At 46.1% G+C, this 11191-nt stretch overlaps 2 protein-coding genes across 2 annotated transcripts; one reads left to right on the plus strand and one right to left on the minus strand.

Moving 5' to 3' along the window:
- Positions 1-1309: 1309 nt before the first annotated feature.
- BDW70DRAFT_46361 (uncharacterized protein) lies at positions 1310-3653 on the plus strand. The gene is made up of 2 exons (XM_073744066.1): positions 1310-1780; positions 1838-3653. The coding sequence occupies exons 1-2, from the start codon at positions 1567-1569 to the stop codon at positions 3499-3501; spliced, it is 1878 nt and encodes a 625-aa protein (XP_073590583.1). The 5' UTR covers positions 1310-1566; the 3' UTR covers positions 3502-3653.
- Positions 3654-4940: 1287 nt separating this feature from the next.
- On the minus strand, positions 4941-6710 carry BDW70DRAFT_165133 (uncharacterized protein; the record flags this gene model as incomplete). Its single annotated transcript, XM_073741657.1, has 6 exons — positions 4941-5932; positions 5999-6134; positions 6185-6247; positions 6310-6519; positions 6570-6635; positions 6684-6710. 6 exons carry the CDS (start codon positions 6708-6710, stop codon positions 4941-4943), a joined length of 1494 nt encoding a protein of 497 aa, XP_073590584.1.
- Positions 6711-11191: the final 4481 nt, after the last annotated feature.

The following is an 11191-nucleotide window of genomic DNA, read 5'->3' on the forward strand; positions in this document are numbered from 1 at the left end:
GTAATTTGCCTTTAGGGGCCGCCGTATCCGGAAACGGATACGCCCAATCTGGAAATGCCGCCTGTCACCGCCCGATCCCACGCCGCTATAAAGGCCGCGACCCGCCGCCCTCTGTAACGGTATTGTTCAGTTTTCTCCCATCAATTTTACACCGGTCTCGTCTCTCGCTGCGGCCCCCAGCGACACAGCCCTCGCTGCGGGATTTTGGAAGAAACCGGATTTCGAACATGTCGGGCGGAATTCTCCAGCCTGTTTGGGTACTTTTCTCTTATTTCTTTGTCGCCTAGTAGGTGTCGCATCCAATTCACTTGCGCGGGCTAACTTGCTGGCAGGGCGGAGCAACATTCCGACTACTTGAGCTTCTTTCACCAGTCTAACATGCCACAGCCGGTCAACTCATGTCTATGAAATGGCCGCTTTGCTCATATACTGTTAACTGGCGGTCCCGAGGATTGCGATTACTTCTTGTTACGTTCGGCCGGACTCGCCGAGATCATGACAACCTATCTCTTTGTCTATTGCGGGGAGTGGATAGATCAGAATGTTGCCTTCGGCCGTTATTCCCTCCACACCTAGGCGGAACCATGTAATGATTGGTTTTGTCTCAGGTAGAGTTGACATTAAAATGAAATGAGAGGCAGATAAGGGTAAGTCCCTCCCAGGATGTCATGCTGAGGTACGTTGATTCGCTTTCGGATGTTCTCCCGGTCTCTAAAATATCCGTGTGAACTAATTGCGAGCGATCTCAGTAACAAGTGCTTTTCTTTTTCCTTTTCGGGCGGTTTGGAGGAACTAGAATCCTTGAGCACTTCCCCCATGTGGTGAAAACCGCGGAAAGAACTTTTGTTCAAGCGGATTCTCGTCTGAGCATTGGTCCAGGGTCACCCACGTATACCTTGCCGCTTTCAGGTCCCACAGCCCAGGTTTCGGACTGTGAAGATCGTGTTGTTTCCAGCATAGCTCTTGCTAAAGAACAATATGCCCTAACAACCTGGATTCAAGTGGTGCATCCTATCCGTGTCGTGAGGGGAACTAACCTGGAAGTGATTACGCGGACCCGAATCGTGATTTGGAATGCAGCGTGGCGCTAACTGGTATTGCCTAATTAGGCGATTTTTGACTCTAGACAGGTAGATACAACTATAGGTCACTCCCAGCTCTCACCCTTTTCGGTGATTCCGGTCCTAGTCAATGCAAAATTCGCCATGACCGCTAAATTAGGCGAACGGCTACAACAATTCCGATGGACGTTGGAGTCAACGCTCAGGAAGGTGATTGGGCTTGGAGGGAAAGGCCTGATAACACAGCCGCATTACTCTCCCTCTTATCGTCGCCCTCGGTTGACGAATTGCTCTACACAATAAGCTAACCAAACTGACGACAAATCAAAATAGATGGTGTGTGGCCCACGTCCAATTTGGATAGAGCGTGCCTGGATGTTGTAGTCCGGTGGTTCCCGAGTCCTGCTCTATAAGAAGCCATCCTCGCTCGAAGCGTCCATCACTGCCTTTTCACTTGACCAGACACTATTTCTCCCCTGTCTTCTTTCATGGTGGTGACTTCAAAATGAGTACCTTTCTTTTTTACAACCCCAATTCAAACCCATCTCGTTATTCCGAAAAGGCGCGTTTCAGCAAACAGGAATCTGTCCTACTTGCGCAACACAAATCTACATCAAACACAGAGCTCCAACCACAAATAAGTCACAAGCCAGACTCTAGTGTTTATCATGCTCAATCTAGTGTATGCGATAACTTTGATTTACAGCCTGCGGAACCTGGTATGTTATAACATAACCTCTGTAATTTGGGCAATTTACTAATATTGGTTGCTATAGCCCAGTCTACAGCTGCTCTTGGAAAGGGTTTCACACCAAGTCAAGATGATGATACTTTCACTCAACATGATATAAGTGATGTTGAGTCCCTGTACAGCCTCTTTTATGGAACTGAACCATCCCTGGAAGTTGGAGAATTAATTCCACATTCGCCCTCACAAGATACGCTGTCTGTTTCTTTTGATAATGAAATGGTACCGCAAGAAGTTACATGCATCCCCCAAACCGATTCTTGTCATGATAGACAAGGGTTTGTCTGCAGCACCAATCAGTCCCCAGAGGCCTCCGCGTCACCACCAGATTTGACCGCATACTGTTTGAATCTTTCGCCTTCACCAATACTACACGCCAGGTGTTATGGTTCTGCGGACGACCATGCTACGACCCACCGGTCTGACCTAGTCCGTCCCTTCGGCGTTTATGACCCAGACAATTCTGTTGAATCAGTTTCCCCAAGGGGTACTGATATGCAGTGCACAAATTTTCACAGCGATGGGATGCAAGTGGATGCTGGAAATGAACCAACTAGCAATAAGCAATGCAATGTTAGGCTTGCTCCAGATGTTCATCAACAACCCGAAATCGCCAGTCTGGAATTAACTGAAAAGTCAAGCTTGGGGTCTTGCCATTCAAATGACTATAATAGTCCTATTGCACAGGCCAATTATTCTATACATGGACCCAAAGTCCGCCCCGAAGCCTGCCCAATGACCCTTGTCGAAGAGGCTCGTCCATGCAATCCAACATCCTCCCTGCAGCTATACTCTGATAAGGAGATTAAAGATAGTGCCCCTATCACAGATGGCCAATCCGAGTCCAATCAAGAGCCGCCCACTGTGCATATTGAAACCTGCTCTGGAATAGATGAGCAGGGCCACGCCAGCCTGGAGCCTAGCATTCCTCAGGAAGCGATTATCAATGCTACTTCGGTTATCACGGATGCATCTTTCGCCTCTAATAAGCCGACACCAGCATTGCCATCGTCACAAATCCCAGATCAACAATGTTACCGGAAGACTTTCGCTGAATTTTCGCATGTCGAGATCCCAAGCCGTCCTTTAGCAGATGCGAACCGGCCTTCAGACAAGAATACATCTGTTATTGATCAACCTGACAAGTGTTGCAATCCTCCACTAACTAACGGGCCATGGCGCTTCGATGGGAAGACTCTATCAATCGATATTCGGGATGCGGAACAGATACCAACCCTTATTGGGTATTCTACTTTTCGAATTTTCGATGGAATGCTCACGCAATCCCTTACATTCTTCCATGAACTTGCCAGGGACCAACAAATCAAGAAATCCGCAAATAGAGCAGGAAAGCTCGAGCCGTCTACATCTGCTCGTAGGCCCCTCTCATCTGAGGAAAAGCAGCGCCTTGTGCAGTTAAGGCAGCAAGGATATACCTGGGACGAAATTACAAGCAGATTCCCTGGCAGGAAAAGGCGTACTCTCCAGGCTGCCTATTCTAGAAGCCAGAAAGATGTTCGTAGTTTGAGCTCTCGGCACAATCAGCACCCCAGATATTCACCCTCAGCACCCAGGTTGTCCTCGGACGAGCGTAACCTAGGAGAAGTGGCAGATGCACGCAACAAAGCTGGACGCACAAACCAGATAAAGAAGTCACGATATAACCTACGGGCAAGGAACAATAGGGAATAATAATGTTTGGGAATTTAGCTCAGAGTGTCACCTTTCAACAGACTTTCAGGCCAAACTGATGGAGCTACAACGGATGAATACAACAGTGGCATGCATATAATAATAACTTTAGGCTAATCATCAGAGAAACAAGGCAACAACAGCCAATCGACCTTCTGTGCCGCAGCTAGCGTGTGAAGACAGGGGAACAAAGATAGCCCACTCCGTCATATCAACGGATATGTTGCAAAGCCAGAAGGAGACTACGGTCATATTGAGGAGAGTAAGGAACATACTGGGAGCATAATCGGGACGTATTGAAGGTATGAACCGAGCATACTACGGACATGAAGGACTGTGGTATTCAAGGACGTTTATTACCATGTACCTAGTTCTGCTCTTTGTGTCTTGTCTTCAAAACAAGCAAGATAGCCAACATTGTCAACGTCACTGCATTCTATCCTTACAAAACCTTCTCTTTCTGATCTTAGAATATCCCTAGGACCCAGAGTTGTCGCCCTAAGGACACTTTTGGTGTGGCTTATACACACTATATGATGATTATCATGATGAAGCTTGTTGTATTCTGATCTTAGCTCGGTTGAGCGATAAGATAGGCAGCAAGCTACGGTAAGATATACAGTATACACCACGTTTGCAGTTCTGCCATTGTGGCCGAACGACGCCACATTTGGCCTTATCTGACACTAATTAACTCTCAAGTAATGAATATGAAGTCGACATTTTTTTTTTTTAGCTTAAAATACGTGAGGAACTCACTGGAAGACTTTGAAGCAGAGTGCAGGATCTGTCCTTATTTTAAAGTGGAATGACACCCTGGAGTCAACCTTTCTCTAGAGGGTCGACATGTTTCTAATATTTGTATCAACAACTGAAAATATTCACTTTGTTCATGAAAATTATGCAGTCACCAGACTTGGGAGAACTATCCATTACTGTCACATTCTTCAAATAAACAAATATGATTTGGCCAGTCCTGTAAGCATCTGCTATTGACAACCCAGTCGCTGTCACATACATATGCTTGACGAAGATTTCCATCACAGCTCCCTTGGTTGCTCCGACATCCTAGTGTACATAGGCAGAGAGATTCAGATTGGTATAGTATAAAAGTCCTTGATTCTATCCTCTGCAGATACCATGGCGCTAATAATTGGGTTCCATGCTCTTTCATGTGATTGGCTCGCCAATGCTCTCTGATCTTCGGCAGATGCTGCGGAGAGCTGCTCTTGAAGATTAGTTCCACCGTCTCGGAAGGTTTTGATGAGATCAGGAAGTTGCCCAAACATAAGTATTTTCATGATTGGCTCCAGCGAACGAAATAGGTAAACAGACCCCGGGCGAGTGTAGGAAACATATGTGACAAAGGCATCAACTTGGGCAGAACTGAATGAGTGATTATATCTAGATATTAGGATTAGTAGAGTAGGAATAATTATTCATTGATGAACACACATTTTATCCAACCACTCACCGCCAAACAGCAGAACTCCAGCACCCAGGGCTGCTGCAACTTCCCAACACCACTTACCCTTTCGTCTGTATTTGTTGGAGATATCATCGCGAACAGTATGGCCCTCCAAGCATAGACTTGGGTCATCAAGGTATGCCTCTTCAATGCAATCAAGGACATATGTCTTCTTCCTGTTGCCCGGCTTAGGGGGACGCGGACAATACCTGTTAGGATGCTTGCAGAGTATTTCGAAGTTGATATAGAATAACATGTATGCGATAACCTCCGCGACAGGATCAAGAGTGTTGGATTCAAGGATTTTTATGTAGTTCAATGCCGCGCGTATGCCTATCCACTCCTTAGGGAGGCCCAGTGCATGCTGGCCTTGCGAAACGTTTTTATGCCATTGATCTGAAAGGCGCAACAACATCTGGGCAGGATCCAGTGGGAGAAGATAAGAGGCCGCCTGTACCACAACTTCAATCTTTTTGTCTTTAAGGTATATGCCGTCGAAGTCGCAATGCTCCAATAGACTTCTGGCAGTCAGATTCAAATCTTCCACAACTCTAGCTTTCTTTCCTTTCCTTTGTGTGTTCAGGGCCAACCTTGCCCTACGATTTGCTCGCTTGTGACCGGGGCTGCATAGAGAATCAAAGCCTTTTCGCTTCTTCATTGATTCGGGGGGTCCAGGACCATCACTGGCCGGGGTGGGGTAGGCAGAGACTGCATCGATTTCCGGGAGGGCTGACACGCAGCCCGTCTTCATACCACCTCCAACGCCTTCAGGTATGTTTCCCTGATGTATAGCATCATGTGGCGGAATTGGCGCATTTGGTTGTATTAAACCCCGATCATACTCCTTGTAAAGTGGCGAAACCGCAAAGTTTGTTGGTGTTAAGAGTTCACTCGCATTACTGGAAGATCCACCATGATTGTCAGAAAGAATCTGGTCATCATCCAGGCTGAAATTGTTATCCTCTGGAGCAACACTAGATGGTTAGTTTCAGTTGGTCTTTAAGAGGTTGCATGAAGGATCCTTTTTACCTATCTCTTGATCAAGCCATGTCTTGGATCCCAGCAAATACCCCGCCCGACTTGCTCTACTAAGAACATCCTCCACCATCTGCAGCTTACCCAGCGACCGTATTAACTCCAAGTCCTCCCCGACGCGAAGAGAAAGCTAGAGGAGTAAGTATCCACGATAAACAGCCAAAGAATTCACTGACGAACCTCGCCCAGCTCTTCATCTCCCAGGACCAAGGGGCCGGATCCACTAGAAGCAGAATAAGATGCCTATCCCAGCAAGACAAGTCAAAATTCAAACCATGGCAAGAAAAGGTGTCAACTAATGATACCTTTAGTATCACCATAAGATTGACTCTTTGCGTGTTTGCAACCGATGTAGAAGCATCTATAGGAAACTGTTCGGATATGATATTGATATCCCTCACCAGGATATAGGACCAAATATGCCTCACATCAAAAAGTCTATTTAACACATCAGCAATCTGCGAGGTGTCCAGGCTCCCTAGCTTTAGGAGGTTCTTTCCGAATCGGCGAGAGAGCTGGGAGGAGTCAGCACCAACGGCAAAGGAGACAATCCAAACGGTCCTACATCAGCACGTTGGCCCTCTGACAGAGCTTGGTGACAGTTCTGACCGTCTTGGTATAAGTATTCTTCCTACCAAACACAGTAAGCTAATGAAGAGCGCAGAAGACTGAAACCCACCTTAAGGCTGATTGTGAAAGAGGTCATTTTCATGAGACCAACCCAACAAATGACGAGGCTCACCAGAGGGACATAAAACTGTTTAGAAATAATAGTGAAGAGAGTGACTTCAAGAGAGATTTACTCTTTTGCCAAAATACAGGCAAGCTCCAAGATAAAGCTAAAATAGCTGGTTGGTGGTAAAAATCATGAGAACAAAAGATACGAGGAAGCAACCACTATTCTATTAGGATATCTAGCTCCCCAAGAAACTGAAGTGGAAAGGATTAAGGATGCTCAGGAAGTATGACTTGGGGCCATAGGTTGAACACTATGCTTTGAACATGAGAAATGTTGTTTTTCGCTGCAATTTTAGAAGATCTAGCAAACCGAGCAGCCCAGAATCCAGAATCAATAAGAACCATAGCGTAAATTATTCTTGAACTTACCTGAAATGCTACAGGGTAAGATGATTAGAATCCTTTTCTCGGTCGACCGTCATGATTTTATAAGTCTTCTATTCAGGCTGTGTGGTGTAATAATACAAGTCTATGACCCATGATGACCAAACTGTTGCTGGTGTATTCCAACGTACAAACTAAATCAGACAAGCAGAAGAAGAAAAAGAAAAAGCAGAGGTGATTCTCATAAGTTACACAGTACTGGAACTATCCAGTAGCTCTTATAGATACCAGTCACATGATAAATTTTCTGATTGTTGTGGAATCTATCGGTAAGCTCAAGGGGAAGGGGCAGAATGTAGCTGTATCCACTACACGTACGTAGCCTACTAAGGATCGGATGTCGTCATGACGATTCTCTCTCTCTTCGATGGATACTCTTATTGTCGGTACAATGAGGGGTCAGGTCCCCGGGGGTTGGAGATCGCAGCCAAGCCGGGATATCACGTGGCGTAAGCCGGCCAGCGGGGATATGGAAGCATGAAGGAGTCTGGTATTCAGGGGTGCGGATGCACAAGGAAGCTAGGCTAAGTACTAATGAGATGCTGACTAAGATTGTGCAGACCGGGCACCTAAGGACCTGCAGGGGAAGAACCCATGCTCCGACAGTATATCGCATAAACATGACATTTCCGTATCACTGACAAATCTGCAAGTTAAAACTTCGAGAAAGTAAGCCAAAGAGCTCAACGGATTGCTTACAGAGGTAATATCAGATTGATGACAGTCAGGTGCCTGCACAGCGGCCCACTGTTGAACTATGGGGTAATGCATTAGAACGCCAGCATGGTACTCCAAGGGACAAAGTGCTAGAGCTGGGGAACAAACACTGGGAGAGTAATGTGGCTATGGGACCTTTGGGGGAGATGTGTCTCAGTTTTGAAACAAAGCAACAAGATAAAGATGCTGCCACCAGCAGTTGTTCAATTGATGAGGGCATCCATTTTCAGCGGGCAAAAAGAAAGTATAGAACTAATACGGTTTACAGGGAGCGTCTAACAGGCAAATTCATATCATATGCCTGAATGAAGCGCTATTGGGGAAGATACTCGCAGTGACGGGTTGCTGGGGAACTCCGTAAGGTTCACCTAGTTCTTGTACTGAGATGGAGCTTATGGGGGCTCTTTGCTCTGAGACTACTTAAGTATTTATCTTGCCTTTAGACTACCTGCTTCCACAAAATATTAACAGCCTAGAATTCACACCTCATGGCTCGGAGGTCAATTTGGGTGAGAAAACATCACCCAGATAATGCTAAAGCAGAATCCCAACAGCTTTACAAACGAAAGAAGACATTATTTAAAAAAGCTGCCGAGCTAAGCTCTAAATGTGCTTATTCAGATGTCTTTGTTGCTGTTCGAAACCGGAAAACCGGTCAAGTGTATATTTTCGATTCATCCGCGCGAGCGAATTGGATTAATACAATATCTAATCTAGTATGTTGAACACACTCTTCCCTGTTTTGTTATTGTACTAACAGGGCTAGGATGGATGTTTCCCTAGTCCAATTCAACTGAGGCTGGGGGACATTATTCCTGACTACGGTGGATGCCCTTCGCCTAATCAAGCAGGAGGCTCTGGAGCTGAGTCAGGAAAGACCAGTTCCTAGGGCAGGCTTGTCTAACTTTTGTTTTCCATTTACTGTAAATAGTGTCATTACTTAATGTACTCCTTCTGAATAGGAATACAGTTCTTCCATAGTCATAGGAAAGTATACACTACTGTCGTGAGCTGTGTTGCTTTTAGACAACCTCGTTTTAGCTGCAGTTGAGTGTGCTAATCAGAATTTCTAAAAGTATATGAACAATAATACGCTAATACAGGATTGAATTTGAAGAAAAAGCGCGTAGCCACTCTGAATAGTGAATCTGAAGCTCTAGGGTTCACCTATAAGATCTCTCTGGTAGACTTGTTAAACCGCGCGGGTCGCGGCGCGTTGTTACAGTGGTATGACAAAAATATTGACGATTTCAAAGGCTCCACAGTTAACGCTAGTATGAAAACGGATTTCCGCCCAGCTAGTACAAAGCTATTCAGCGGGTTAACCCATGGATCATGGCCCAATAGTTCAACCAACTAGTTACAACCCCAAAACCCAGTGGATTTTCAGAACGTCCAACCCAACCAATGTCTAGGCGGGTCAAGGTAGGTTTCAGGTGACAGGTTCAACAAGTCTAAGATTCATGTAGAACATGTACTACACAGCTCCTGCAGTGCCTTTAACAATAATAGAACCTCAGGTCATTGGCACTAACTATTGTTGGTTGTGGTGACTGTCAGGGCCCTGCACGCTGTGATCTTGAGCCAGCATGGGAATTGGGGCTCATGGTCATTCTAGGCATGGTGCGTAGAACAAGCCATGCTATTATGATGGTTTGCTCAAAGAAAGTCTTGTTCTTGACTATGGCAGCAGTTGACAAGAATACAAAGCATGATAGGAATGATGGAGGTCGGCCGCGCGGCGTTATCTAGGTGAATCATGTGCCTCAGGCACTAAGGCTACCAGTTCTGCACAGTTCTGCCGCTATCGACTGTCTGCCTCTTCCAATTAGTTATTCGCTTCGCGGAAGGCCTTCCACAAACAATCACTCCTTGTACATAATTCTCTTCTCCATCCTTCGGATCCTGAATATGAGTACCAGAATGGTCATTTCGATGTTCTGATTGGCTCGCCATCAAAGTGACCCTTTTTTGCACCTTCAACATTAGCAAGCGACAAACAGGGAGGTGCATGGCTGAGAGTAAAGGCTATTATACCTTTAGCTGCACTCAAGCAGATCAGCAAAATTCATGAATTCCATGTCTGTTCTCTAATAAAGGTAAAAGTTTAACACCTCACTCTGGGGCCCCTTTGCTATTGAGTTCGCCAACTGGAGCGGGCCCTGGAGTCATTCTCTGGGTGCTGCTGGCTCTCTGTGTCTGTAGGATACGAGCTTGTCGCCGCATCTGACTGGGGCTAAGCCATATACTATAATGACTTTCTACGCGCGTTTTTTGATGTTGAGTGCCGCCGCCGAAATTATATCTTAATTTATGGAGTCCCAGATGAGCTACCTTGACATGCCTATGTTCTGCTTTGATTCACTGTAATCTTGAGTGTCTTTTTTGGTCGTCTTCTGAGCGTCTTCAGAAAATTTATAACGGCACAATGGCAGTTTGGAGCCTCTTGTCTCCTGGGATATCTGCTATTACCGAGCCTTCTGTTTTGTTGCGGAATCTGCATGTATGCTTAGGGAAGAAGGGCAGAATGTAGCTGTATCGACTACACGTACGTATCCTACTAAGGATCGGATGCTTTTCTGACGATTAATCCTATCTCTCGGCATTTCTTCGATACATACTCGATACAATGAGGGGTTAGATCCTCGAAGGTTGGAGATCGCGGCCTAGCCGCTATATCATGTGGCCTCAGTCGGCCGGCGAGTACATCACATATTATGGGCTCTAGAGGTGGTCTGCAAGGAATGAATGTATTGAAGGTCTTAAACTTCTATCCAGGACCTGTATAGGCAATTTATAGCTTCAGAAAGCCTCAAAAGCGGATCCTCATTAAACAGAAGGAGATAAGACCAGTCGTATAAGGATGTGATGTATAATGTCCAGCGAGATGCTGTATAATGATTAGTAAGTAGATTTTCCACAAGAGGCCTTCTTTGGTTGTCATGTATGAGATGAGCTCGCATGACATTTCTGTATAAGGTTTCTGGGAGATGCGTGTAATCAAACGGTAGGCCATCCGTGATATCTTCGCCAGCCTTGTTCATCCGCTGCGCCCCCCTCCCCCGGGGTCTTCGTGAAAGGAGCCCAATCCAGCAAACACTTGTAAGCTCGGTGGTAGCTCCAGCGGGTTAGTGGGCCAAGGACACGTGTATCTAGCATATGGTCTTCGCTAGATGCCGCTGCTCATATGAGGATTATGTAATCGGCAGGTCTCGCCCAGGAGTACTCACGAATTACTCGTTCCTCGCCCTGTCTGGTCCCGGAGCACGCCCTGTCTGGTCTCGGAGCATGCCCTGTCTGACCCGGAGCACGCCCTGTCTGAACCCGGAGCACGCCCTGTCTGAACCC

This window comes from Aspergillus foveolatus (assembly GCF_047715535.1).
Source record: "Aspergillus foveolatus strain CBS 279.81 unplaced genomic scaffold BDW70scaffold_210, whole genome shotgun sequence".
Lineage (NCBI taxonomy): Eukaryota > Fungi > Ascomycota > Eurotiomycetes > Eurotiales > Aspergillaceae > Aspergillus > Aspergillus foveolatus.